The 26,380-nt window shown below is 37.7% G+C and overlaps 1 protein-coding gene across 12 annotated transcripts in view; it reads left to right on the top strand.

Annotated features, from left to right (window-relative positions):
• Positions 1-26,380, top strand: part of APC (APC regulator of WNT signaling pathway) — a 131,903-nt gene that overhangs the window by 87,115 nt on the left and 18,408 nt on the right. For 6 of the 12 annotated variants that reach the window (XM_070796617.1, XM_070796618.1, XM_070796621.1 and 3 more), the window contains 6 exons: positions 1,133-1,216; positions 7,183-7,287; positions 18,169-18,267; positions 20,441-20,819; positions 22,525-22,620; positions 23,901-23,954. In XM_070796617.1, coding sequence (XP_070652718.1) covers positions 1,133-1,216; positions 7,183-7,287; positions 18,169-18,267; positions 20,441-20,819; positions 22,525-22,620; positions 23,901-23,954 — 817 coding nt within the window. The remainder of the gene's footprint in view (positions 1-1,132; positions 1,217-7,182; positions 7,288-18,168; positions 18,268-20,440; positions 20,820-22,524; positions 22,621-23,900; positions 23,955-26,380) is intronic. The other 6 variants (XM_070796622.1, XM_070796623.1, XM_019968011.2 and 3 more) reach the window with 3 other exon arrangements.

The raw sequence follows: 26,380 nt of genomic DNA, 5'->3' as shown, positions 1-26,380 counted from the left end.
TTTTAAAATATATATACTTGAAAACATTTCCCACATTTTTCAGTTCCACATTGTTTGATCTGTAGTTACTGCTTTGTGTTCACTTGAAGATCTCAGTATATGGGGGAAGCAATAACTCTTACCATCACTGTGATCTTTAGTGTTGGGAGTAATGTTTAGCTGCAGTAAGTATTTGGGAAAGCTAACTCTGAAAGGTACTGCTGACCTGTAATAGGAATAACTTTGGGGAAGATTATTCTTATTTTTTACATACTGTTGCTTCTTAAAAAAGTCAGATGTTCTTTCTCTTTACAGGATGCCATACTTTATATAAACCCATTTTACTGTACTGACATATGAATTAATATAATAAAAGTTTAGATTCAGATGTAATTTTCTTTTTGAAATAGTTTTTGAGAACAACTTTTAAATACCAATTTCACACTGTTACGTATCATTTGTTGTTCAGTTGCTCAGTCATGTCCAGCTCTTTGCTACTCTGTGAACTGCAGCATGCCAAGCTTTCCTGTCCTTCGCTATCTCCCTGAGTTTGCTCAAACTCATGTCCATTGAAATCCGTGATACCATCTAACCATATCTTATCCTCTGTCGTCCCCTTCTCCTTCTGCCTTCAATCTTTCCCAGCATCAGGGTCTTTTCCAGTGAGTTGGCTCTTCGCATCAGATGGCCAAAGTATTGGAGTTTCAGCTTCAGCATCAGTCCTTCCAAAGAATATTCAGGACTGATTTCCTTTAGGATGGATTGGTTGGATTTCCTTGCAGTCCAAGGGACTCCCAAGAGTCTTCTCCAACACCACAGTTCAGAAGCATCAATTCTTCAGCACTCACTTTTCTTTATGGTCCAAGTAGATACATGACTTGCATTTGTACAGTTTTCCTAAATCTAGAGATCTGTTTTATAAAGTTAGATGTGTTAAAAAGTTGAACTGATCCACTGATGTCCTCAGTATATGAATATGTATATATACGTATCTAATTTTCACATAAGAATGATTTGGTATAGAAAAAAAGAATGATTTTATACAATCCTAAGCTTTTAAATGGTAACCATAGAATGGTTAATGTTAAATTAATATTAAAAACTAATGTTTTCAATAAAAATAGATCTAATTTGGTTACTTATTTTATTTTAGCGAAGAATAACCAGAATTCAACAAATAGAAAAGGACATACTTCGTATACGACAGCTTTTACAGTCCCAAGCAACAGAAGCAGAGGTTAGTAAATTGTCTCTTTTGTTTGCAGACGTAATGATGGGTGGTTATTCTAAGAGAAGATGTGCACAGTTAGTGCAGTGTCATTGAAATAGATGTTCTAGAGAACTGAGACATTTGATAAGCTTTTTCATTAAATTAAGTAGATTTCAAAAACCTACTATTTCTTCATAACGTTTAGTCAATTAAAGCTTATAGAGCCATAAATAGATACCTTACTTCAGTTATCTGTTTACTTATAATTTGGCTACTAACAGTTTGTAAATAAGCTATCTCCTTGTGTAATCCATAGTAAAAATTGATTGTATACATTTATCTACGCTCACTTTACAAACTTCATTAAAATGACAGTAAAAGGACAAAATGAAAAAGCACAAATACCAGGGAAGGTGACAATTAATAAAATTAGGAGAACTGCAAAGCAGATAAACAAATCATTCTTCTAGATGATGGTAGAGAGTTGACCCTGGAGTGAGCACTAGTAGGTCACAGAGCAGCTCATCTTACCCTGTGTGGTCTTGAGAGCTTCCAGAATTGGTTACACTAGGCGCTTCTGGACATGAGGATTAAAAAGGGGGTTCAAACCATGTTTGTCAGCTCTGCAGCTAAAACTTGGTTTTGATCACCACACAGAAGGATGGGGTATAAAAACCATCCCTTCAGCTGTCTGTTTATAGCCACTGAATCTGGGCACTTCTCACCTTGTTTATGGGCAAATAAAAGGAAAACCTACATGGAACTTAAATGAACTATTGCTGAATAGGGAGAAACAGCATGTGGGAGGCTCAGAGAAAATAAAGTATTTGCTGCTTAAGTCACCTACAGGAAGACCTGTCTCTATGCAATAAGAGCAAAAAGTGTTGAATAAAAGTCCACATTGAACAATACAGAATTGTTGCTAGGAAAAATTGGCTCAGTATTTGGGGATACATCAATGCAAAGTTTCTAATATGCAGCCAGATTAAGACTCACATTCTAGATCATACAGGAAAAAAGAGAATGCAAAGATTGAAACATCAACCTACTGCTTTATTCTAAATATAATTACTAAAAACACGATGAAGTGCTTGTTGATATTTTTTAATGTTTATGATATAAAAAATAGTATGTACACTTTGATCCCATTTTTTAATATGCACAAATAAACATAGTGTGTCAGAAATAATATGAAAAGGCAGATAACCATTGTTAATAGCTCCTTGTTTTTTTAGTTTGGCCAGTTTTGTAATGTTTTTATAGTAACTGTACAGCTTTTACAGTGAGAGAAAACTTTTGTATGCGAAACAAATTTGACGTGTCCTTTCATCACCAGCATGCTTACGAGGTAGCTCGGTGGTAAAGAATCTGCTTGCCAGCACAGGAGATGCAGGTTCTATCACTGGGTCGGGAAGATTCCCACTCCAGTATTCTTGCCCGGGAAATCCTATAGAAAGAGAAACCTGGTGGACTCCCGTCCGTGGGGTTGCAAAAGAGTCGGACATGACTTAGCAGCTAAACAACAGCAACAACACTCATCGCCAGCACATATTTTCCACCCATGGAAAATCTGATCAAATAATGAATAGTTCTGTTTGGAGGCAGAAACTTAGTGCAGGCCCATTTATACAGAGGGAAGACAACTAATTCTAATGTTAAAAGGTATAATTTTTGAAAACAGTGTCTTTAAGGCTCTCTTCATCCATGCCTTGCTTTTTAAATATCTTAGAAGCTTTGGCTTCAGTACATCGGAATTTGAAATATGTAGAAACATGTATTTGCTAAGTAGTCAAGTTCAGTGTAATAGTCATATTGTTAGAAGTAGTTTAACCTGGATGTTTTAAGTCAGTATGAACCAAGTATTTGTAATATACAGAATGTGTCCTTTTTGCAATGTTAACCCTTCAGGACTGTTTTTTTCCTTCCAAAATAAAACTATCTCTTTACTCCTTTTTCAACGTCATTGGCATTGCTGTATGTGGCATTCGGTTATTATGGCCCCTTTGGGTTTCCAGGGTAGTTTATCTGCGTGTTTTTTTTTTTTTTTTTCCCTCGATCAAAAATACTATACTCTGTTTTTAAAGCTGTTTTTAGAGAGGCAACTTGTGTTTTTTATTGAGCAGCACTGCATTTATATTTTCTTTTTATATATATTTTTTCTGCTTTGAGTTTTTGCTGTTGTTTTTCTACCTTCTTTAGTTATAGTTAGCTTTTATTCACCATCTTTCTTATATTACGATTTTTACTGTTTCGCTGCATCAACAGGGTTTTTTTTTTTATTTAATTTCTAAGTCAATATTTACATTTATTTTTCCTACTTGATTGACTCTTTTATGTGTGTGAAATAGCCTTCTTTGCTGTTAGTATTACTGCACGGGACTTCTTTTGGTCATCATTTGCCTGGTATAATATACTCACTGTCAGTACATTTCCAAACTTTACCAACATTCTGGCCTCTAGAAATTCCTAAGAAAAATTGTCATTTGTTAGTAACAGTTCTCATTGTCAGCACAATTATAAGTTTATTGCAGGTCGGGGGCTTGTTTGTGTTTTTTTATATGTTCAAGATTTCATTTATATCATTGGATTTGGGACCAACTGTCTACCACTGTAACTTAGTCTATTCTTGTTTCTTTTTGTTATAAAAATGGCCATATTTTTCATAGCCTTAAGTGGTTATATTTATTCAGTGAATATAAACTAAAAGAAGGTGTCATGTCTTATTTAAGAAAGAAAGAAAACTTTTTAATTTTGCTGTTTGGTGTTTCTTTATTATGATCAGAAGGAGAAGCTAGAAAATGGAGAAAACTGGGGATCAGATACTCATAAATTAGTTCACATACAGTATAGAGAAGAAAAGATGTCTGCCAAATACTTTATCCACCATGAAGCATCTTATAACACTATCTTTGCCCTACCTGCTAACAACTCTGGTTTAGGGTCTAGATACAGGATATAACTCAGATGATATAACTATTGCACTTGATTCAAATCTCAGAAGTTCCAAGAGGGTACATGACGCAACCAGTGCTACCACTTTCTTTTGTATTCTTTCCAATAGGTTATTTACTGACAAGTGTATACACTGGGGGGAGAGGGGCCCCAAAAGATGGAGCTATAAGGAAAATTGAGGTGTGGTTTAATAATCTCTAGAAAATAGCCATTGAGAAATAGTTTTTAAAATCCCATGCAGAGTACTCTTATAACTCATTAATAAAGAGACAACCCAACTTACAGATGGGCTAAAGATTTGAATACACATTTCACCAGAAAAATACATAGGAATGGCAAATAAGCACATGAAAATGGGCTCAACATCATTGGTCATTAAGGAAGTCAAGTTAAAACCACAACGCTGTATCACTCTATACTCACTAGGATGGCTGTAGTCATGAAGAAAACAATAAGCACTGGCAAGGAGGTGGATCAATAGAAGCTGTCATACGCTGCTGATGGGAATGTAAAATGGTTCAGCCACTTGGAAGTTTGGCAGTTACCTGAAGCATTAAACGTACAGTTACCATATAACCAGCAGTTCCACTTCTAGCTATCTAAGAGAAATGAGCACATTTGCCCACACAGAGACTTTAGTTTGAATATTCATGGCAGCATTACTCACAGTAGCCCAAAAGTAGAAAAAGGCAAAAGTGTATCAACTGGTGGATCAATAAATAGAATGTATACTATTACAATGTAATACTATTCGGCAATTAAAAGGAACAAATTGTTGACACACGCTGTAACAGAGGTGAACCACGAAAGCATTATACCCAGTAAAAGTAGCTAGACATGTAAGTCCATATAGTCCATTTACAATAAATATACAGAAAAGACAAGTTTACAAAGTAGAGCCATAGTTACTTGGAGCTGTGAGTGGGAATGGGGATTACCTATAATTGAGCACAAAGGATCTTTTTAGAATGATGAAAATGGTCTAAAACTGAAGTATGGTGATTCTTGGTAAGTTGATTCAAAGTCATTGAGTTGTACACTTAAAGTGGATTGTCTTAAAGGCATTTTAAATCCAACATACCCAAAGCATAATTAAGGATGATCTCCTCCTAAGTCCTCCTTGGGACTCCCACATCCTCCCAATCCTCATTCTCTTTTAGTATTATCTGTCTCTATGAATGGCACCAGCATTATTTAGCTGTGTGAGCTGAGAAACAGAAGAGTAGTTTGTGACCCCAGATCTCTTCTTCCACTCACTGTATCCAGTCTGTCTTGCAGTCCTTCAGATTGACCTCTGTCTCCACTGCTTTTATCTACAACAGTGCTTCCCTGGGTGTAAAGGACCATCATCTCCCACTTACGTTAATATATAGTCTGCAAGTCGATCTCTTCTGTTTCCCGCCTACTTAGACCATTTAAAACTTGAGTTTAAACAATCAGAATACATGCACCTTTTTCCTTTAGTATTACTAGTATTGGTTATGTAGGGGCGTGGGTGCCATCTGAGAATCACACTGAAATTCAACAAAATCATTAAGTTCCTTTTTTTAACCATCTGTTCTGCTCGTCACACTGTAATTCTTTGATATCCTAGAGCAAACCATGTGCCTCTCATCCCAGCTCCTTTGCATATGGTCTCTATTTCCCTAAATCTTTGCACATGGTCTCTGTTTCCTTCATCCTCTGTCATATCCCATTTCCTAGATCTCCTGTTTATATTTTAGATCTCAGTCCAAACAATACTTCCTAAGAGAGTGCTTCCCCGGACTCCCACAATGTCTGATGTCCTTCTGTTATATATCTTTATAAGCACCCTGTGAGTACTTGTCAAAGTTTTTAACTTTATTGTCGTTACTTCCATTATTTGATAGTATCCCTGACTAGACTAAATCTTGAAGAATGCATTGAACAATGCCTGGTTCCGTCAGTGCTGTATTCTCCAGCCCTATTGCAAGTTACTAACATTGCACATACTCAAGAATTGCTTTTATGTTGACATCTTCAGTGATGTTAGTGTCAGATCTTTGTGGATTTAGTGCTCATTGATTCATTTTTTTCTCTTCAGTGACTTTGTATTCTCTACTTTAGATGATTTTGTTGAATTTTATAGTGCCACTTTCCCGTGGTACTGTTTTTTCTTGTTTCTGAATTATTGGGACTACCTCTCCTTGTTTATTGATGGAAATAGTATATGTAAATTATTTTTAAGTCCCATTTTAAATGGTCTAGGAAAGCTTTATGTTTAAAGAAATTCCAGTGGAAGCCACTTGGTAATATAGTTTTCCATTATTATGTCACACTTTTTAATGTGTGATTTTTAATTTTGCCTATAATTTTCCTAGAGGAGGCACACTGGTAATTGTTTCTATAAAAGATGATTGATAGATTATTTTATTTCTTTGATTCTGTGGTGATATTTTTCAAAATGACTGCTTTGTATTGGATATAATCTGTCTTGAAATGACTGCCTTTACTGGATATAATCTTGCCCTTTCACTTTACATAACAGATGGTGGTTACATTAGAAAAGGTTTTGGTTTTATTCATATTAGAACCTAAGAGCTTATCTGTTGGTTTCATGTGACTTTTATTAGCAGATGTATATGGAAATATATATGTGTGTATAAATATACTTACATAGAAGGCATTTATAAGCTTAGGTAGTAACTGTTATATTTGCAGCTCTATTAAATACCAGAACCATGTGACCTTGCGGAAAAGACAGTTATTTGTTCTAGTTGGGTTATGTCCCTGATAGTGATGTGAGCACAGCTGGTGGAGGATGGTGTTTCTGTGAGTCTCAGAAAATCCTTTGTCTTGTGCGGCTCTATTGCTCGAGGGACACACTTCACTTTCCTTTTACCGAAATAGTCAACTGACAACCCTGCTGGAGGTTATGAAGTATGAAGTGCAGTTCCATGCTTTTGTAAACCTGTATTTATATATGCATTCAGAGCTTTAAAGCAAGAAAGAAGGAAAGCTGTGGGCTAAGAAAGCATGCACCATTTTTGTATGTACTGATGTTAACTCCATATTAACAGAGGTCATCTCAGAGCAAGCATGAAGCGGGCTCACATGAAGCTGAACGGCAGAATGAAGGTCAAGGAGTGGCAGAAATCAACATGGCAACCTCGGGTAGCGGTCAGGTAAATAAATTATTCTATTAATTTTTTTTCTAGTTAACTATTTAAATATTTAAAAAGAAATACTGAGTGAGATGATTCTCACAACAATCTGTAAATCTTATCTGTTTCCTTAGTCCTAAATGGATATCTCCAGAAGAATTCAGTACTAAAATGCTATGTCATTTTTCTTTATTATATTTAACAATGATGCTTTCAAAATTTCCAAGTATATTTTATAGCTCTAAATTATGTGTCTCTGTTTTAGCCTAAAATGATTAATGTGAGTAGAGTTTCTTTGAAAAATAAATACTGAGCTGCATTTTGGTCATATGTGATTTGACCTAGTTATTATTGCATGCATCGAATAGATTTGCTCTTTCTCTGTGGCATTCTTTATAAGACATTTTTATGGGTTTTTTTAATCATAAAGAGTTAATATTCTCATCTTCAGTTGTATTTCAAGATTATATAAACCCAGCATTGAAATAAATGATTCTAATGCCCATTTAAAAAGTAAATACATACCCTAGTCATATTTACTATTATCATCTTTAGCAAAATTGTGGAAGATAATTTTTTTTAAGGTAGAACATTATCTTGTTGTGCTGCCATCAGTTTTCCATTAGAGTTTGATTGGAATGCATCCTGATATGACAGTATTTTTCCTTGGAGTGTTCTGTATCCTCCACATTTTTTCAAGCAATATTTTATGTTTTAAATGAATGATTTTTTAAAATGTAGTTTCAACTAAGTTGATTTTAAGGAGATTTTCTTACTGTTGATAAAATATTCCTTTAGTGTCTATAGGTTACTTTTAATGATACTATTTATTTAGAAAGAACATGGTTCTATTAGTTCATTAAAATTTAAAGCTTAAAATGTCTCATACTTAATATTTAAATTTATCACGTTTAAACAAAAATATACTTCATTTTAATATTACTGGTCCACATTGTACTGGGTAATACTCTACAGATGGGTAAATTAGGGCAAAAGAAATTATATTTAAATAGTACATTCAGGTTCTTTGTCTATTATTTAGGGAATTCTTTGGGAATATCATGTGTTCCTACACATATGTAGAAAGAAGTTCTGTCTTCTTGACAAAAACATTTTTTTTTTTTTTGCTTTAGGATTAAGACCCACTATTAATGCTTTGGGTCATATTTCAATTATTATATCTTCAAAGCCTCACCTAGCCAATAAGCTGGATATTTTTTTTTTTGAATTCTTGTCACTTCTTACATCAAAATTTAACTCTAAATATATTAGATTTAATGTCAAAAATGAGAACTTTAAAAAACAATTTACTCATTTGCCTGTGTCGTGTCTTAGTCGTGGCACGTGAGACCTTTGCTGCGCTGTGCGGGATCTTCTGTTGCTGTGCTGGCCCAGTAGCTGTGGCCCTCGGGCTTAGTTGCCTTGCAGCACGTGGGACCTTAGTTCCCAGACCAGGGGTCAAACTCACATCCCGTGCATTAGAAGGCAGATTCTTAAATCACTGAACCACCAGGGAAGTCCCCCAAATGAAAACTATTAAAAATATTAAAAGGTAAGAAAATGGGGATAGAATTTTTATAATCACGAAGTGAGTAGGAAACCATAAAAGAACGGTAGCTTTCATCTAAAAATGTAAGACTTTAGTGTGCCATAAAATCATAACAAACTTAGAAGACAAAAACCAAGATCACATTAATGACACTGCAGCGACTCCCAGATCCTAATGTAGATAAGTGGTGTCTGTGACACTGTGATTTAGTTATGCCAGAATCCCTTTATCTGTCTTAATAGGATTGACACATGACAGACTCTTGGGGTTTGTTCTTTAGTTATTTGCTCCAGAGACAAAAACAATTAACACTAACAAAAATGAAAATACTCTCTCTGACTTTCTCGGGATCTCAGTAAGATGATCCATCAAAGCTCCTACCCTAGTGCCCTTCTCTCTACCGCTGTGTGGAAGGAAGCTCACTGTACCTTGCCTGCCTTCCTGCCCACAGCCACTCTGCCAGGATGATCTTTCACAAGTAAATCACCCTCTTGTATATATTTGAAATTTTAGCTACTTTAGCGACTAAACCACCACCATATTTGAAATTTTCCATAATAGGTTTAAAAACATTTTATTGGCAATGGAAAAGGTTCTCCTACCATTTCATCCCTTTCCCACTCTTGTTTGAACTTCATCACTGCTTACTGGTTGTATCACTAGAGATCTGGTTCTAAACATTAAATGGAAAAGCTAAGAATCGATTCATAAATGAATTACACATAAAGTTATATACTAAGCAAGTAGGGATCTAGCTCATATAATTTATTTCTAGCTAAAATTTCAAATATATACAGAGGCAAACAGAGTAATATAGTAATCTCCATGTACCCTATACACTTTGTCCTCTGATTTTATTTTTGGAAAAGATCCCAGACATCATCATTTTTTGCTTAAGTATTTCACTGTATATTTCCAGAATATAACATTTTTTTAATTGAAATGTGGTTGATTCATAATATTGTTAGTTTCAGGTATACAGCAGAGTGATTCAGTTATATTGTATTTTTCCAATTCTTTTCCATTTTAGGTTATTACAAGATATTGAATATAATTCCCTAGGGCTTCCCAGGTGGTGCTAGTGGTAAAGAACTTGCCTGCCAGTGCAAGAGACGTTAGAGACGCAGGTTTGATCCCTGGGTTGGGACAATCCCCTGGAGAAGGGTGTGGCAACCCACTTTGGTGTTGTTGCCTAAAGAATCCCATGGACAGAGGAGCCCGGCAGGCTATGGTCCATAGGGTCGCAAAGAGTTGGACATGACTGAAGCGACTTAGCATGCACACATGCACATACTATAAAGTAAATCCTTGTTGTTTATTTTATATATATCAAAGTGTATATATCTGTTAATCACATACTCCTAATTTATCCCTCCTCCCATTTCCCCTTTGATAACCCTAAGTTTGTTTTCTGTGTCTAAGAATACTTTCTTTTAAATTTAAATACAATTGATTTACATTATTGTGTTAGTTTTAGCTCTACAGCAAAGTGATTCAGTAATATATACATATTTTTTGGATTATTTGTATTTGTTAATCCCATACCTTTAATTTGTCCTTCCCTGTCCCCTGTGGTAACCATAAGTTTGTTTTCTGTGTCTGTGAGTCCGTTTCTGTTTTGTACATAGATATATTTGTATTATTTTATAGATTCCACATATAAGTGATATCATATAATATCTGTCTTTATCTGACTTCCCTCACTTAGTATGACATTCTCTAGCTCCATCCATGTTATTGCAAGTGGCAATATTTCATTCTTTTTCATGACTTCTTAGACCACTGTATCTTCTTAAACCATCATCTGTTGATGGGTACTTGGGTTCTTTCCGTGTCTTGGTTATTGTACATATGTTGCTGTGAACATTGGGGTGCATTTATCTTTTCAGATTAGAGTTTTCATCTTTTTTGGATTTATGCCCAAGAGTGAGGTTGCTGGATCATGTGGTAACTCTATTTTTAGTTTTTTAAGAAACCTCCATACTGTTTTTCATTGTGCTTGTACCAGTTTATATTCCCACTAACAGTGTAGGAGGGTTTCCTTTTCTCCACATTCTCTGCAGACTTTTTGTTTTGATGGTGGCCATTTTTAATTTGAATTTCTCAGTAATCAGTGATGTTGAGCGTCTTTTCACGATTTGTTGGCTATCTGTATGTCTTTTTTGAAGGAATGTCTGTTTAGGTCTTCTGTCCATCCTCTGATTTTGTTGTTTTTATTTATTTATTTGTTTTTGATACTGAGTTGTATGAGCTGTTTGTACATTTTGGATATTGACTGTCAGTCACATCACTTGCAAATATTTTCTCCCAGTCTGTGAGCTGTGTTTCTGTTTTGTTGATAGTTTTCTTTACGGTAGAAAATCTTTTAAGTTTGACTAGGTCCCATTTGTTTATTTTTGCTTTTATTTGTTTTCCCTTGGGAGACTGATCTAAGAAAATATTGCTGTAATTTGAGACTATGAGACTATTTTGCCTATGTTTTCTTCCAGAAGTTTTATGGTATCATGTCTTATATATAGGTCTTTAAAACAATTTGAGAGGGGTTTTTTTGGCTTGTTTGTTTATGGTGTGAGGGTGTGTTCTAACATCATTGATTTACATGTAGCTGTCCTGCTTTCCTAGTGTCACTTGCTGAAAAGACCTTCTTTTCTCCATTGTGTGTTCTTACCTCCTTTGTCAAGGATTAACTGACTGTAGGTATGTGGGTTTAGTTCTGGGCTCTTTATGCTGCACTTTTGGTCTGTCATGTTTTTGTACAAGTACCATGCTGTTTTGATTACTGTGGCTTAGTAGTATTGTCTGAAGTCCCAAAGCAGTCTGCAGATTTAATGCAATTCCTGTCAAAATGCCTATGACATTTTTCACAGAACTAGAACAAATAATACTAAAATTTATATGGAACCACAAAAGGCCCAGAATTGCTAAAGCAATCCTGTGGACAGAGGACACCTATAGCATACATAACTATTGTGCCATTATTACGCTCCCACAGAAACTAACAGTAATTCCTCGGTAGCATCAGATAACTAGTCAGTATTCAAATTTGCAGTTGTTTCATAAACGTCATAATTTTTAAATTTATTTGATACAAGGGCCAGATAAAGTTCATGCACAGAGATTGGTTAAAAGATTAAAAGTGTCTTTTAATCTATAGGTTTCTTTGTCTCTTAGATTTTTGCTATATATTTGTTGAATAACCAAAGTTATTTGTCTTCTCAAGTTTTCCATAGTCTGAATTTTGCTAGGAACATCTGCATGGTGAAGTTTGACCTCTCTGTTTGTCTTCTGTATTCCCTGTAAATTGGTATTTCGGTCTAGAGATGTGATCAGATTTGGTCTCAGGCCCTGATTCTATGGCCGGGACTTTCATAGGTAGCATAGTGGTCTTCCACCAGGAAGCACGTAACGTCTGGTGGGCTCTCTTTTTGTGATATTAGCAGCATTTATACTTAATGTCTAGGTTCACTAATTCACTAAGGGTTATAGAATTAGCTGTAGGACTTTAATAAAGAGAAACTTCTCCTTATCTGCTGTTGGACCACTTCCATGTACCATCTGTATGAAAAAAGGCAAGGTGAGGAGGGTGCTTGCTTCTTTTGCTTCTTCCCCCTCTTACACAGTTTCACAGTGAGTTGGAGACTGTTGCTACCTCTATGAAGAACTTTTTAGAGTCACTTTGTTCGTTTTCTCAGAAAAATACGACTTTTGAGTCACTTCCTAAAGTGAGCATGATAGAAGAGAGGTTTGTACTCAGCAGATGTAGTTGAAATTGGCCGTGTCCCAGCTGTGCTGATTGAGCTGCCAGGCATAGTCCTTCTTGGGCCCCTCGGCACACATTTGAGTGCAGTGATGGCAGCGGGTATTGAAGGGTGGGTAGAGGAGGACCAGTGAATAGAGAGGTGCTTGATTCTAGTGTGTGCGAAAAGGAGGTGCAGGTCAGAAGCAACAGTTAGAACCAGACGTGGAACAACAGACTGGCTCAAAATCTGGAAAGCAGTACATCAAGGCTGTGTATTGTCACCCTGCTTATTTAACTTATATGCAGAGTACATCATGTGAAATCCCAGGCTAGAAGACTCACAAGCTGGAATCAAGATTGTTGGAAGGAATATCAGCAACCTCAGATATGCAAATGATACCACTCTAGTGGCAAAAAGTGAAGAGGAACTAAAGAACCGCTTGATGAGGGTGAAAGAGGAGAGTGAAAAAGCTGGCTTAAAATTCAACATTCAAAAAATAAAGATCATGGCATCCTGTCTTGTCATTTCATGGCAAATAGATGGGGGGAAAGTGGAAACAGTGGCAGATGTTATTTTCTTGGGCTCCAAAATCACTGTGGATGGTGACTGCAGCCATGAAATTAAAAGACACTTGCTCCTTGGAAGAAAAGCTATGACCAACCTAGACAGCATATTAAAAAGCAGAGCCATCACTTTGCCAACAAAGGTCCATCTAGTCAAAGCTATGGTTTTTCTAGTAGTCATGTATGGATGTGAGAGTTGGACCGTAAAGAAGGCTGAGCACTGAAGAATTGATGCTTTTGAACTGTGGTGTTGGAGAGGACTCTTGAGAGTCCTGTGGACTACAGGGAGATCAAACCAGTCAATCATAAATGAAATCAACCCTGAATATTCATTGGAAGAACTGATCCGGAAGCTCCAATACTTTGGCCACCTGATGCAAAGAGGCGAGTCATTGAAAAAGACCCTGATGCTGGGAAAGATTGAGGGCAAGAGGAGAAGGGGGCGAAGGAGGATGAGATGTTGGATGGCATCACCAACTCAAAGGACATGAGTTTGAGTAAACTCCAGGAGATAGTGAAGTACAGGGAAGCCTGGCATGCTGCAGTCCATGGGTCACAAAGAGTCAGACGTGACTTAGCCACTGAACAACAATAACCATTTTTTACAGGTTACTGCTTCTCTGGTCCCTCTGAAGGATGTTGGTGCAGACTTAATCATAATAAAAAGGCCCAGGAAAGATTCTCAGGACTCGAGTTCTGGCTTACAGGTAGTATGGGTATGGGAATGTTCTCTTGGAATCTCCTTATAATAAATCCATCTGGGTTTCTAGCCAGAGAGTTTGGGAGAGTAGAGTGGAGAGTGTCCCAAAATCAAGGATCTGTTTAGAAAGATACTAAGTCTGAAGCTTAAAGGTGATTTGATGTCTACACTGAAATGAATGTCAGAACATGTTTCAACGTAGACATGGGTTTTTCCTTGCTTCATAATATAACCTCTTGTTTCTCTTCTGTTTCAAACAATATATTAGTTATCTATTGCTGCCTGACAAATTTAGCAGCTTAAATCGGCAACCATTTATTGTCTCTGTAGGTCAGGAATCCTGGTGCAGCTTAGCTGAGTGCCTCTGGTTCAGGGACTCTCATAGGCTGCGGTCACCATGTTGGCTGGGGCCACAGTCATTTCAAGATTTGATGAGGGGAGGATCTGCTTCTAAACTCACCATATGACTGTTATCAGGCCTCAGGTCTCCACCTGTTGGCCCGTAGTATCATTTCTTGCCACCAAGGCCTCTACAAAGAGCAGTTCACAGTGTAATATCTGGCATCCCTCAGAGAAGAACAAGAGAGGGTGTCCACGATGGGAAGCCACAGTCTTTGTAAACTTATCTTGAAAGTGACTTCTCATCGTATCTACAGCAGTCTGTTCACTAAAAGCCTTTTACTAAATCTAGCCCACACTTAAACACAGGGCTAGTTCATAAGGTGGTGAATTCTAGAAGATGAGGATCCTTACAGGTTGTGTTACATCCTCACTACCAGAAACAGTCCAAGTTTTAGATATCCTTAAAGCCAGTATGCTTGCTTCAGGATAAGGAGTCATTCATTACCTCCTATAGATCAAAAGCAGCCCTTTGCCAAAATTTCCTTAAAAGCCTCCCACCTGCTTTCTTTATTTTGAGTCTTGGTCCCTCAACTCCATCTTCGTTAATGTGATTAGAAGAAGCTCTTAATCTCCAAGTCAGTCCGTCAGTTTCTCTCTCTCTCTCTCTCTCTCACACACACACACATTCTTTCTGACCTGCGCTTATAGCCTCTGCCTCATCTGAGCTGCCATGTAGCTAACCTTCCTCTTTTTTAACTAAACACCTCTTTGTCGTTCAAAATTAGACAACACTTTCCCGAACTGAGTACACGCCATTCCTATGCGCACACCTGGGCTCTGTCAAAGCACTGTGCATTTACATGTTGAGCAACCTGTCTAGACTCGTTATGCAATGAGGGTGTGGATGTTTTATTCACTTATGTTCCTAGAGACTAGCATTGCACCAAGAAAGGACAGAAATGGTATGGACGTAACAGAAGCAGAAGATACTAAGAATAGGTGGCAAAAATACACAGAAGAACTATACAAAAAAGATCTTCCTGACCCAGATAACCACAATGGTGTGATCACTCACCTAGAGCCAGACATCCTGGAATGAGAAGTCAAGTGGACCTTAGGAAACATCACTACGAACAAAGCTAGTGGAGGTGATGGAATTCCAGTTGAGCTATTTCAAATCCTAAAAGATGATGCTGTGAAAGTGCTACACTCAATATGCGAGCAAATTTGGAAAACTCAGCAGTGGCCAAACAGGACTGGAAAAGTTCAGTTTTCATTTCAATCCCTAAGAAAGACAATGCCAAAGAATGCTCAAACTACCGCACAACGGTACTCATCTCACATGCTAGCAAAGTAATGGTCAAAATTCTCCAAGCCAGTCTTCAACAGGACATGAACCGTGAACTTCCAGATGTTCAAGCTGGATTTAGAAAAGGCAGGGGAACCAGAGATCAAATTGCCAACATCCATTCCATCATCGAAAAAGCAAGAGAGTTCCAGAAAAACATCTACTTCTGCTTTATTGACCACACCAAAGCCTTTGACTGTGTGGGTCACAACAAACTGTGGAAAATTCTGAAAGATGGGAATAACCAGACCACCTGACCTGCCTCCTGAGAAATCTGTATATAGGTCAAGAAGCAACAGTTAGAACTGGACGTGGAACAACAGACTGGTTCAAAATCAGGAAAGGAGTACGTCAAGGCTGTATATTGTCACCCTGCTTATTTAACTTATATGCAGAGTACATCATGAGAAATGCTGGGCTGGATAAAGCACAAGCTGGAATCAAGATTGCTGGGAGAAATATCAATAACCTCAGATATGCAGCTGACACCACCCTTACGGCAGAAAGCGAAGAAGAACTAAAGAGCCTCTTGATGAAAGAGGAAAGTGAAAAAGTTGGCTTAAAACTCCCAACATTCAGAAAACTAAGATCATGGCATCCGGTCCCATCACTTCATGGCAAAAAGATGGGGAAACAATGGAGACAGTGAGAGACTTTATTTTGGAGGGGTCCAAAATCATTGCAGATGTTGACTGCAGCCATGAAATTAAAAGACCCTTGCTCCTTGGAAGAAAAGCTATGACCAACCTAGACAGCATATTAAAAAGCAGAGACATTGCTTTGCCAGCAAACGTCCGTCTAGTCAAAGCTATGGTTTTTCCAGTAGTCATGTATGGATGTGAGAGTTGGACTATAAAGAAAGCAGAGCATTGAAGAATTGATGCTTTAGAACTGTGGTGTTGGAGAAGACTCTTGAGAGTCCCTTGGACTGCAAGGAAATCAAACCAGTCTATCCTAAAGGAAATCAGTCCTGAATATTCATTGGAAGGACTGATGCTGAAGCTGAAACTCCAATACTTCGGCCACCTGATGCGAAGAACTGACTCATTTGAAAAGACCCTGATGCTGGGAAAGATTGAGGGCAGGAGGAGAAGGGGACGACAGAGGATGAGATGGTTGGATGGCATCACTGAGAACGTGAGTTTGAGCCAGCTCTGGGAGTTGGTGATGGACAGGGAGGCCTGGCGTGCCACAGTCCACAGGGTTGCAGAGAGTCAGACATGATTGAGCAACTGAACTGAACTGAACTGAAGAAAGGAGCAGGAGCTCAGTAAATGTTTGTTGTTTGCATGTATGTGAACTGAAATACTGTTTCAGAAGCATACGGTAGCTGGTGACAGTGGAAGGAGATGTCTGTCTGTTCTGCCCCTTCTCCTGCCCAGAGGGTGCTACCCTGCTGCTTCTAATTGAGAAATAACCCTAGAAGATTAATCAACATAAAGCATCCAGACCTGCAGAAGGAGTGGAGTCCAGAAAGGCTAGCCTGTCTGGGACTCTGCTAGTTTCCTTAATCTAACCCTAGATTTCCCAGTGTGTGTATGAATAGGTAGGTCTTCATCCTTTTATCTGAGGAGACATAAAAAAGACCTCTCAACTTATGATTCTTAAAAATAAACTTTATTGAGTAAAGAGTAACATACAGTAAAATGTACCTATTTTAAATATACAGTTAAGTGAGTTTCACATTTAGAGTTTTTTCCTACAGTTTTATTTATAAATGTATTTTTCTCTTAAAACTTTTTTTTTAATAATAGCCATTCTGGCAGCTATGAGAATGGTATCTCGTTTCAATTTGTATTTCTGTAATAAATGGTGATATTGAGCATCTTTTCTTGTGCCTGTATGTCTTCTTTGGAGAAATGTCTATTCAGGTCTTCTGCACATTTTTTGATTGGGTTTTTTGTTTTTTTGATATTGAGTCTTATAAGCTATTTAAATACTTTGGATTTTAATTCCTTGTTGCTCACATCATTTGCAAATATTTTCTCCCATTCTCTAGTTTGTCTTTTTGTTGTGTCTGTGGTTTCCATTGCCACGCAGCAGCTTTTAAGTTTAGTTGGGTTCCATTTGTTTATTTTTACTTTTATTTCTTTTGTCTTAGGAGACAGATCCAAAAAAATATTGCTACTATTTATGTCAAAGAGTGTTCTGCCTATATTAACTTCTAACTTGTTCCCCATATTAGTCCCTTTAGACATCTCAGTGCAGTTATTTATTTTTTCATGTCTTTCTCCAATAGAAGTTTCAAGCAGTCTTCTCTCTGCTCTCAGCTCCTGGAGAACTTGGAGTGTACCCAATTCAATTAGTTTTGTGCTAATTCAGAGCATTTCATTACTCAGTGGAGCTTTCTACCAACCAATTTATATTTAACTGAATGTGGTTTCATGCCTTTTGATTTGGGAAAGAATATTACTCTTAGAATTTCTTCAGTGTTTGGTACTTTGTCTTTTGCAACAGTTTTTTTTTTCCTTCAGTGTTTCTCTAAATTCTACTCGTTTATATATAAAAATACTCATTTTGAGCAGTTATAAATGTTCACACTTTAATGGTATATTTAGCTATTTACCCTAATGACAGTTCATTTGGAGTATCTTAACATGAAGCTAGCTACATATATCTATAATATAAATTATACTGTCTATAATTTGCTTAATTTCTAGGGTTCAACTACACGAATAGATCATGAAACAGCCAGTGTTTTGAGTTCTAGTAGCACACATTCTGCTCCTCGAAGGCTGACGAGTCATCTGGGAACCAAGGTAATAGATTATAAAGTCTTGTTGCTAGAACTCTGAGTACTTTATTAAAACATTCTTCATTCTTCTTTTAAATTTAGCTAAAGAATTCTTTTGTTTCCATCATAATAGTCTCTTAAAGAAATGACAGCCAGTTCTCTGCAAGTATCCTAAGGTCCAGCCCAGAAGCTGGCTTGCTGCCCCAAGCCCTCCCCTCCCATTACTTTCTAACCCCTTCACTTCCCACCCCACTGCAAGATGACCGTCAGGAGTCCTCGCCAGCCTTCAGAACTCTTCTTGGGCTTTCCTTCTTTACAAAACGTTTTCTGATTTCCAGGGCCCTCTTGCCTACCCATGCAGTCTGTCTGCCTCCTTTGAATCAGTACATTTGGAGCACAGGGACTGTTTTTTAAACAGTATATTTTCCATTACGTCTAAATACTTCCTTGTTTTCATAGCATATTCTACATACTCTTTCTTTACTTTAGTAATGGCTCTGAGGAAAAGCATTACGTGACAAATGTCGATTTAAGAAACGAATTTTAGAGTAGCAGTGATATTATTAATATAAAGCTTAATCCTTTTAGTAACTCACAACAGTTACTGCTTAGGATACTACTTAGTATGCCAGTAACTGCTAAGAGTTGTACGTTTATTATCTCTGATTTCTTCAGAAACCCTTTGAATGTATTACTCTTGCCCCTCTTTTGAATGAGAATACTGAAGCCAAAAAGATGGTAATTAAATTAGAATTCCACCCCAATCTGTCCAACATCAATGAGTAGTTTTTACTATAAAGAAAACCTTTAATATTTAAGAGTTCTGTTACTTGAAAACTGGCAGCTTGAATACCATTTCCTTTTGGAGTGATTTATGCACGATGATATTAAGACCTGACTACATTTTTGAATGCCAGTTACTGTCCTATACATGTGTTACTTTATTTAATCTTCACAAAGAAAACCCTATTAGGTAAATTATTCCATTTTGCAACTGAGACAGCTGGACCTCAGAGAACTCAGATAACTTGGTTGTGTCACACAGCTCACTTGCAAATAGTGGAGTCAGAATTTGAAAGCCTTTTTTTTTCTTCCCATTAGGAAGGCAATCCTGTACTGCCTTCCTAATAAAACTTATAAATCTAAGAGTAGTGTGTATACACATTTAGAGTACAATTTCTCAGCCTCAGCATTATTGGCTGGATAATTCCTCATTGCATTGTAGGGTGTTTAGCAGCATCCCTGGTCTTCACCCACTGAAGGCCCAAAGTGTTTCCTCCCAAAGTGTGATGGCCAAAAATTTCTCCAAGATATTGTCAGAAGAGTCTCAAGGTGGCTAAAGTTGCCCCTGGTTTGGAACCGCTAATTTATAGATATGATAGATAGATATAGATAAGATGCTCAACTTTTATGCAGTAGCTCTTGCTTTAAAAAATTGCTGTTGATCACAGGACAGGATGACTGGGTGCTGTTTCCTGTTTCTAGTCTGCTTCTGAGTCAGTTCTTAAGTTTACAGTAAGGGAGTGATGATGCTTACCAGCTGCTTCAAAAAAAAAAATTGAATAAGAATAGTGACTTTGTATCCCTATATGATCAGGGCATTCTTTTTATGACAAGATACTTTTACATGTATAAGGGAGACATCATAATTTTAAGAATATTATAATCTGGTGAGGGTTAGCAATTGCTGAGAACTAGTACTTAGTAAATAGTAATTGCTAAAAAATATTTTCTCTTTATTGATTATGGTTGTAGATTTTAAAAAGTAAAATTTTTAATTGTGTAAAGAATTTTAGATAAACCACATTTCTTACTCTGTGTGTGTCAGTAGGTGTGTGTGTGTATGTGTGGTGGGTGGGGGAGATGTGAGAGAAAGAGAAATCAGTTGATTGTCTTTCGTTATAATAACGGACTATCACCCACTGATTCAGACAATAGCAGTTTAGGTATGCAAGAACCTATGTCTCCTTATGACCATATACTAGCACTACTAATATTTACTTATAAACAAGACGGTGATAATGATTATAGCATATGGATTTTGAAATGATGCTCATTACTTCATCCTAGAAAGAGATTTTTGTTTTTGTTTCTGTTTTTGTTTGAGTTACAATTAATATCCCCATTCATCACTTCATTGGTGTTGGCTTTTGGCTATTAAAGTCATAATTTTGTTTCTAAACTCATTTGGCCCACAGGTGGAAATGGTGTATTCATTGTTGTCAATGCTTGGTACTCATGATAAGGATGATATGTCGCGAACTTTGCTAGCTATGTCTAGCTCCCAAGACAGCTGTATATCCATGCGACAGTCTGGATGTCTTCCTCTCCTCATCCAGCTTTTACATGGCAATGACAAAGACTCTGTGTTGTTGGGAAATTCCCGGGGCAGTAAAGAGGCTCGGGCCAGGGCCAGTGCAGCACTCCACAACATCATTCACTCACAGCCTGATGACAAGAGAGGCAGGCGTGAAATCCGAGTCCTTCATCTTTTGGAACAGATACGAGCTTACTGTGAAACCTGTTGGGAGTGGCAGGAAGCCCATGAACAAGGCATGGACCAGGACAAAAATCCAAGTATGTTCCCTATGGTGCATGTGACAAAGCAAATGTAAAAGTTTTTGAAATGAAAAGTTTTTTAATTAGGATGGTGTCTTTATGAATCAGAGTGGGAAATTCATATAAGCTACCTACACTGCTCACATAGTTTAAAGCTTAATTTCTCTATTTCTCTAGAAAAAAAGTTAGCACAGGAAAATGTTGTGTGTACTACAGTGCAACCAGAAAAGAACAGAAAATCAAAGTAGACTTAAGTAGTCATAGCATAGTTGATCTAGAAAGAACTTGAGCGATTATGTTCTCCTTCTCTCGAGATTAAGCTCCGGAAAATGACTTTACATAAGTTCCTTCAGCTGTGAGTGACCAAGCCATTCTCTCTTATTCGCACATCACTTAGTGGATGCAGAGCTGTGTTATATCCATTATTTGATCCTTACAACAAGCTTGTGAAGTAGCAAGGGGAGAGATTACCATCTTCATTTTATAGATGAAGAGACTGAGGTTCAGGGAGGCTAAAAGACTTGCCTGTGGCTTCACAGATAGGTGGTGGGTGGTGGATCTAGGATCAGAGGCCAGACCTCCTGACTCTCAGCTCAGTGTTCTTCCCACTGCACCATCTGTCTTCAGGCCTTGGGGCCCTAGTTGCTGGGGTGATCAGCCACCCAGCTCTTTTCTCAGGGAGAAACCCTCTCCCCCAGGAGCAGGGATCATGGGAGTTGGGACCCTTGGGGAGATAACTTACTTCATTCCTATAGGAAGAACCAAAAGCAGTAAGTATAGAAGGTAAGAGCTCCTTTCACCTGAGAAGAACCCATTCAGAGACATACACACAACAAAGGACCATCGAATCAATATCTTGATTGGGGGAGCAGGAGAAAGACTGATGATGAGAACTTGATCTATAAAGATTTAGTAGATTTCTCTTAGGGTTAGGTATAAAGGTGAATTTATTAAAAATTAAAAATTTTTCAACAATAAGAATATAGCAGAAATGTCCTTTCTGTTTATCCTAGGGCTAGGGAGAATTAATAAGTTGCTTTCCTGGGAAAACATTATCTTTCTGGATTGTTTTCTTTCGCTGTCCACAATTATGTAATGACTTGTATTGTGTGCTCTTAATACCTGTTTTCAGAAAAGGTAAATAGAATAAATATTATTACTTCTGAAAAATAGATTGGTTTTTAAATTTTTATTTCAATTAACAGTTTTGAAACTTTATGCATAATATTAAATGTGCAAGTACATTTTTGTAGACACTTTCCCTTTAAATTTTTATTTACTATCTGGTATCAATATAATAAGCTTTCGCTACTAGAGTTGCCCTAGGTTTCTCTATACATTTCTATACAGCCATGTGCCTTTCAGTTGAAAACAGAGATTATAAATAGTTTTATACCAAAATGTTTTTATTATTTCAAATAACCAATATAATTTTTAAGTTATTAATTGAATTATAGCATAAACCTACATGGGAGTTAGTCCAACAGACTTGGTCAAAGGCTGATGAGAGGTAAATATTTTTATGGAACCAAGAAAAGCGCTTTACCTATATTTTCCTTTCCATGTGTGTAGTATCTATTCATCTCTGCAGCAAATACTTGTTGATTCACTAAGCTACCATGCATGAGAAGTCTATCAGCAAACTGAGTATTTTTTAGGTATAATGAACATCACTACTTTGAGAAAACAAAGCATCATGGCTTATGTCCATTTTACTTTTCAGTGCCAGCTCCTGTTGAACATCAGATCTGCCCTGCTGTCTGTGTTCTAATGAAGCTTTCGTTTGATGAAGAGCATAGACATGCCATGAATGAGCTTGGTAAGATAAAAATGTTTCTTAATGCCATAGAAGAATCCTGACGATTTTTCGTTGTTGTTGAATTAGTGTATAAGGCCACTAACTTCTATTACCATCTGCTTCCTCCTTGTAGCAAGTGACTCTGGTTTCCAGAGAAGACAATGTCCTAAGTGACAGAAACTGCTACCCTTTCATAACCTAACTTGGGTTTCTAAAATCTTAGCCAGGGATGGGCAAAAAGAAATAAATGGGCACTCTTGCCAATATTGTCAAGGTGGACCCTGGGTGCCAGTCGGTGGGAGGGTAACTTGAATCGTTTTGAGATGTGATGATACGGAGCTTTGTAATTATTCTTGAACTCAGTCACTTCTGATGGACACGGGAAGGAATTATTATTAAGACTCTCATTTATCTTCATGGTTATCCGTACTTTACTGGGTTTTCATGATAAGCAGCGTGGCTGGTATCTCTGAAACGCATTAATAATGGAAAAGCATTATCCTCTAATTTGTTAGAAAATATTCCATTAATTTTGGAAGGATTACTCTTAGGATGTGTTCTCACATACTCTGAACCTTATCACACCTGCCTCTGTGGCCCCCATTTTTCATGAGATGGTTTCTCTTTGACTTCTAGGTTCATTTTGCACGTGTGGTATTTATAAGTTGCGTCATGCTGAGCCATCTCCTGTGAACCCGGATCGCTTTCGTTGTGCCACAAGCGAGAAGCAGGCGCTGAGTCTGCGTCTTAGTGTGGCTGTGCCCTGGCCTTTTGTGCTGTTTACGTTACCTTTCATTCCAGCCCCCGCTTTGTATCCCTGCCACCCTTGCCATTTTCATTCATCATTTATCTTACAAGTGACAAAGTCGTGAGTCGCTTAAATCACAGAGAACCTGAACGGCTGGAAATGAGTGCTGTCTCCTTCAGATCGTCATTTTGGGAGGCTGTGTGTACTTGGTCTCCACCTGCCCCCCACAGGCCCTAGGCCGCTTGATTCTCTTTCCTTTTTCCCTAGGTTCCTGTGAAATTGAGTATGCACTTGTGAGTTCTCCCCTCCTCAATACAATCCAGCACTGGTGAAATTTCAAGTTTGGGTGTTTTTTGTTTTTTTTTTTTAACACTCATAATAATGGGGAAAATAATGAACAAACAGGAAAACTAATCCAGTTTTAAGCTCCCACAAATGTTTTTTCTAAATGTCCCTGTGTTCCACTGAACTGTAGACTAGGACTGACCCACATTAATCATCTGAATTTCCAAGTAAAATCTAGACTCAGTGTTTGTTCCTCTTCCTTCTTCAGGTAGGAAGGCTACCCGGGGCATTTCATCCCAGGAGCTAGGGCAGGGGCTTTCAGGTGAGGAGCAGGACGGGGCCTCTGGGGGTGTGACTGTGGGGATGTAGCCACAGGCGATTACCTTCTCACTCTTAGCCTCTGACTTTGCGTTGGAGCCAAAGAAGGAACAAGGTGTGTAGACTGTGGATAGATACAGTCAGGTAGCACAAGGGATCTGACAATGAGGGATAGGAGGAAAGAAGTCCCAAGCAGATGAAGAAAAATTCCTAAGCCCAGTCAGCTAGGACTGTCTTTTGTAGATGCAAGAAAATTCTACAACTGTTAGGGTCATTTAAGTTTGCAACTATTAGTGTTGCAAGTTTTAGACTATAATACCAGGAATGTACACATTTATTAATTTCCAGACATATGCATTGGTGTTTCCCAGACTAGATGATAATGATCACCAGGGGCAGTGGTCAGAACGTGTACTTCTCTGGCCCATGGTAAGCAAGCTTAGGAAAATAGAATCTCCAGAGCAGGGGACCTAGGAATCAAATCTAGGAAGTGGCCCACCTGATTCTTACGACCAGGAAATTTTGTGAAACTACCAATATATAGAATATTGTTGCTGAGCCCTACTTATTTTAGAATGAGGTATTTCATGCTAATGGTGACTATCTAAACCAAGTAAAAGAAAAGTAATATACTTTTTAAAAATTCTGTCATCTTTCTACTATCTTGTTTTGATAAGTTTAAGGATTTTGGTAAATGTCATCTGAAGACATTGATCATCTACTATCAATAAGGTTATGAGATACCATACGCGATAATATTTGGTTCATCCAGACCACTATTCTCTAACACAGACACCAAGATAATGTGGAAGGATGTGCTCATGACCTTTACATTACCTTGAAACATCCTAGTATTTCTTAGGGCAACCAGTTTTTTTCCTATCTGTCATGAATTCACATCGTATTTTTGTGAATCCATTTTTAAAGTGTATAGATTCTTTGCCTTACAGTTCACTGGAAGTTTTTTTTAACTCCTGGAAATCATAAAGGGTCTCTCTCTTCTATCTAATACGCTAAGTTTTATTGAATGTTCTTTTTTCATTAGCACGTTCTTCATCATTGGCATTAATAATGTTGTTCTTTTTCAGAATCAAGTCCTAAGATTTTTGGTTTTCCCATACAAAAGTAGTCAAGGGCCTTCTTGGGAGGTTCTTGAGATTATTTCACATGTTACTTTCTTAGAACAGTGTCACAGATGCTGCTGTGCCAGGCAGGATTTTATGTAGGCATGAAGCAGAGTGTGCTCTGTATGGCTTTGATGGTCCGGTTTATAATCCTCAACATTTGGTGATCTGATCAGTACACAAGGCTACTGTCTTTAAGTCAACAGTGACTCCCAGGTCTGTTTCCTAGTCAAGACTCTCGTTCCTCCTCCTTTGCTGAAGGATTAAATGGTGGAATTTTCTGAAGCTCTGTACTCGGCTTTCTTCCACTCTCCCTAGGCTATATGCTCTACTACATGGCTTCCCTGACAGTGTTTTTCAAACTCACATCTTAATCCACATTCTCTCTCCTGAGATTTACACACATTTTCATACTGCTCCTCCAGCATTTTCACCCAGATGATTTTTCAGACATTTCTGACTGAGTTGACAGAAACTGAGTCTGTCTCCCCCATCCCCAAAACTATCTCTTGACCAGGGTTCCTTTTCTCAGACAGTAGCCTTCCCGTCAACCCACTTGCTGAAGCCGGAATCTTAGAAGACATCTTGGACTCTGCTCCTGTCCCCTGTATCTGCTAACTGTTTTAATTCTGGTTCTCAAATATATCTTCCCCCACTGCTCTTCTTTTTATCCCCAGCACAAGCAAAGCCTCTTTCTTCACTCCTGGTCTCCCATAGTTTATCTTACTTGGCTCCCCACTTCCAGTAGCAATCATTTCTATAGCCTTAATCATAGGAATCTGTTTAGAACATACATCTATTTATTCTTTTCTCCTGCATTAGATCCTTGGTGAGGTACACAAAGTCTTGTATTACCTGGCATTTTTGTAGCCCCTCCTTGTTGCTGTATATTAATGTTTCAGGCCCATCAGCCTTTACATGTGCTATTTTATCTGCTTGAGATGCTTCCTTATTGTTTCTCCTCTACCCCTTTTAGATGGTCATTCATCCTTTAAGTCTCAAGTTAAATCTTAGTTCCTCAGCCACTTTCTTGATCCTTCCAGTCTACGTTAGGTTTGCCTGTTATCATGCCCCGTGCTTCTACACAATCATGACATTTAAATTAGTTGTTCAGTGGCTGTCTGTGCTAATCTGTAAGCTCCATAAAGACATCGGTTGTTTTGTTCATTGGCTGTTTTGTTCATGGGCTGTTTATCTTTCCCATCATCATGGGTGGATGGAGGAAAATCTTCCTAAATATGGTTTGGATTTTCCTTAACCAAATTAATTTTTATTTACCTACATTCAAACTTATCTGTCATTGGTG

This window comes from Bos indicus, chromosome 10, assembly GCF_029378745.1.
Source record: "Bos indicus isolate NIAB-ARS_2022 breed Sahiwal x Tharparkar chromosome 10, NIAB-ARS_B.indTharparkar_mat_pri_1.0, whole genome shotgun sequence".
NCBI classification, from domain to species: Eukaryota; Metazoa; Chordata; class Mammalia; order Artiodactyla; family Bovidae; genus Bos; species Bos indicus.
The sequence above is the reverse complement of the archived record's forward strand: the minus strand, read 5'-3'. Positions and strand labels throughout refer to the sequence as shown.